This window comes from Tupaia chinensis, unplaced genomic scaffold (assembly GCF_000334495.1).
Source record: "Tupaia chinensis unplaced genomic scaffold, TupChi_1.0 Scaffold145717_1, whole genome shotgun sequence".
In the NCBI taxonomy this organism is placed as follows: domain Eukaryota; kingdom Metazoa; phylum Chordata; class Mammalia; order Scandentia; family Tupaiidae; genus Tupaia; species Tupaia belangeri.
Window position 1 is genome coordinate 321,027 of NW_006205575.1, and position 3,031 is coordinate 324,057.

General features: G+C 46.2%; 1 protein-coding gene across 1 annotated transcript in view; it reads left to right on the forward strand.

Annotated features, from left to right (window-relative positions):
- The window catches only part of MAP1B (microtubule associated protein 1B), a 114,365-nt gene that overhangs the window by 103,304 nt on the left and 8,030 nt on the right, over positions 1 to 3,031 (forward strand). Inside the window, 1 exon segment of the mRNA XM_014584137.1 lies at positions 2 to 3,031. This exon segment is cut by the window's right edge and continues 14 nt beyond it. Within this exon segment, the coding sequence (XP_014439623.1) occupies positions 2 to 3,031 (3,030 nt within the window).

Genomic DNA, 3,031 nt, shown 5'->3' on the forward strand with positions numbered 1-3,031 from the left:
CAGCAGCTGGAATAGCAGCCACTGGCCCTGCCAAAGAACTCGAAGCCGAGCGATCCCTTATGTCATCCCCTGAGGATCTAACCAAGGACTTTGAAGAGTTAAAGGCTGAGGAGGTTGATGTAGCAAAGGACATCAAGCCTCAGCTAGAGCTAATCGAAGGTGAAGAAAAACTGAAGGAAACAGAGCCTGTTGAAGCCTATGTCATTCAGAAAGAGACAGAAGTCATCAAAGGTTCTGCTGAGTCTCCCGATGAGGGAATCACTACCACTGAAGGGGAGGGTGAATGTGAACAAACACCTGAGGAGTTGGAGCCAGTTGAGAAGCAGGGAGTAGATGACATTGAAAAATTTGAAGATGAAGGAGCTGGCTTTGAAGAATCCTCAGAGACTGGAGATTATGAAGAGAAGGCAGAAACTGAAGAAGCTGAGGAACCAGAAGAGGATGGTGAAGAAAACGTGTGTGTGAGCACTTCCAAGCACAGCCCTATTGAAGATGAGGAAAGTGCAAAAGCGGAGGCAGATGTGCACATCAAGGAGAAGAGAGAGTCGGTGGCCAGTGGGGATGACCGAGCGGAAGAAGATATGGACGAGGCAGTTGAAAAAGAAGGTGAACAATCTGAGGAGGAGGGTGATGAGGAGGAAAAAGCAGAGGATGCCAGAGAGGAGGAATATGAACCTGAAAAAATTGAAGCTGAAGATTATGTGATGGCCGTAGTTGACAAGGCTGCAGAGGCTAGTGGTGCTGAGGATCAGTATGGATTCCTAACCCCATCCACTAAGCAAGCAGGAGCCCAGTCTCCCGCTCGAGAACCCGCATCTTCAATTCATGATGAGACTTTACCCGGAGGCTCAGAGAGTGAGGCCACAGCTTCTGATGAGGAGAATCGAGAAGACCAGCCTGAAGAATTCACTGCCACCTCTGGTTACACTCAGTCTACAATTGAGATATCCAGTGAGCCCACCCCAATGGATGAGATGTCTACTCCTCGTGACGTGATGAGTGATGAGACCAATAATGAAGAGACAGAGTCCCCATCTCAGGAATTCGTAAACATCACCAAATATGAATCTTCACTGTATTCTCAGGAATACTCCAAACCTGCTGTTACATCACTCAATGGATTATCTGAAGGGTCAAAAACAGATGCCACTGATGGCAAGGATTACAATGCTTCAGCCTCCACTATATCACCACCCTCATCCATGGAGGAAGACAAATTCAACAAATCTGCTCTACGTGATGCTTATTGCTCTCAAGAGAAAGAAGTGAAAGCCAGTGCTACATTGGAGATTAAAGACACCACCTCACCACTTACAGATGAAAAGCGGAGCCCATCCAAGAGCCCATCCCTGAGTCCATCCCCACCATCACCCATAGAAAAGACCCCATTGGGTGAACGTAGTGTGAACTTCTCTCTGACACCCAATGAAATTAAAGTCTCTGCAGAGGCAGAAACAGTCTCAGCCTCTCCTGAGGTGACCCAAGAAGTAGTTGAAGAACATTGTGCTAGTCCTGAGGATAAGACTCTGGAAGTGGTGTCACCATCTCAGTCTGCAACTGGTAGTGCTGGCCACACACCTTACTACCAGTCTCCTACTGATGAGAAATCCAGTCACCTCCCTACAGAAGTCATTGAAAAACAACCAGCAGCTCCAGTGAGTTTTGAATTCAGTGATGCCAAAGATGAGAATGAAAGGGCATCCATAAGCCCCATGGATGAACCAGTGCCTGATTCAGAATCTCCTATTGAAAAAGTCTTGTCTCCATTACGTAGCCCACCCCTAATTGGATCTGAATCTGCATATGAAAGTTTTCTAAGTGCTGGTGATAAGGATCCTAGTGAAAGTCTCTTTGAAGGCAAGAATGGCAAAAAAGGTTTTCCAGACCAAACAAGTCCGGTTTCTGAAATTACTTCTACTGGTCTTTACCAAGACAAACAGGAAGATAAAAGCACAGACTTTATACCAATAAAGGAAGACTTTGGTCAAGAAAAGAAAACTGATGACATTGAAACCATAAGTTCTCAACCAGCACTGGCTTTGGATGAAAGGAAATTGGGAGGAGATGTTTCTCCAACTCAAATAGATGTCAGTCAGTTTGGATCTTTTAAGGAAGACACCAAGATGTCTATTTCTGAAGGAACTGTCTCAGACAAGTCAGCTACTCCTGTTGATGAGGGTGTAGCTGAGGACACATATTCTCACATGGAGGGTGTGGCCTCTGTCTCTACAGCCTCTGTGGCTACAAGCTCATTTCCAGAGCCAACGACAGATGACGTGTCTCCTTCTCTGCATGCTGAAGTTGGCTCCCCACACTCCACAGAAGTAGATGACTCCCTTTCAGTGTCTGTTGTGCAAACACCGACCACCTTCCAGGAAACAGAAATGTCCCCATCTAAAGAAGAATGCCCAAGGCCAATGTCAATTTCTCCACCAGACTTCTCCCCCAAAACAGCCAAATCCAGAACACCAGTACAAGATCACCGATCTGAACAATCTTCGATGTCTATTGAATTTGGCCAAGAATCTCCTGAGCACTCTCTTGCTATGGACTTTAGTCGGCAGTCTCCAGATCACCCTACTGTGGGTGCAAGTATGCTTCACATCACTGAAAATGGGCCAACTGAAGTGGACTACAGTCCTTCTGACATGCAGGACTCTAGTTTATCACATAAGATACCACCAATGGAGGAGCCATCTTACACCCAAGATAATGATCTTTCCGAGCTCATCTCAGTGTCTCAGGTAGAGGCATCTCCATCTACCTCTTCTGCTCATACTCCTTCTCAGATAGCTTCTCCTCTCCAAGAAGATACTCTGTCCGATGTTGCTCCTCCCAGAGATATATCCTTATATGCCTCACTCGCCTCTGAAAAAGTGCAAAGTGTGGAAGGAGAGAAGCTGTCTCCAAAATCTGATATCTCTCCACTCACTCCACGAGAGTCCTCTCCTTTATATTCACCTAGTTTTTCAGATTCTACCTCTGCAGTCAAAGAGAACATAGCAGCTAGCCATACTTCCTCCTCTCCACC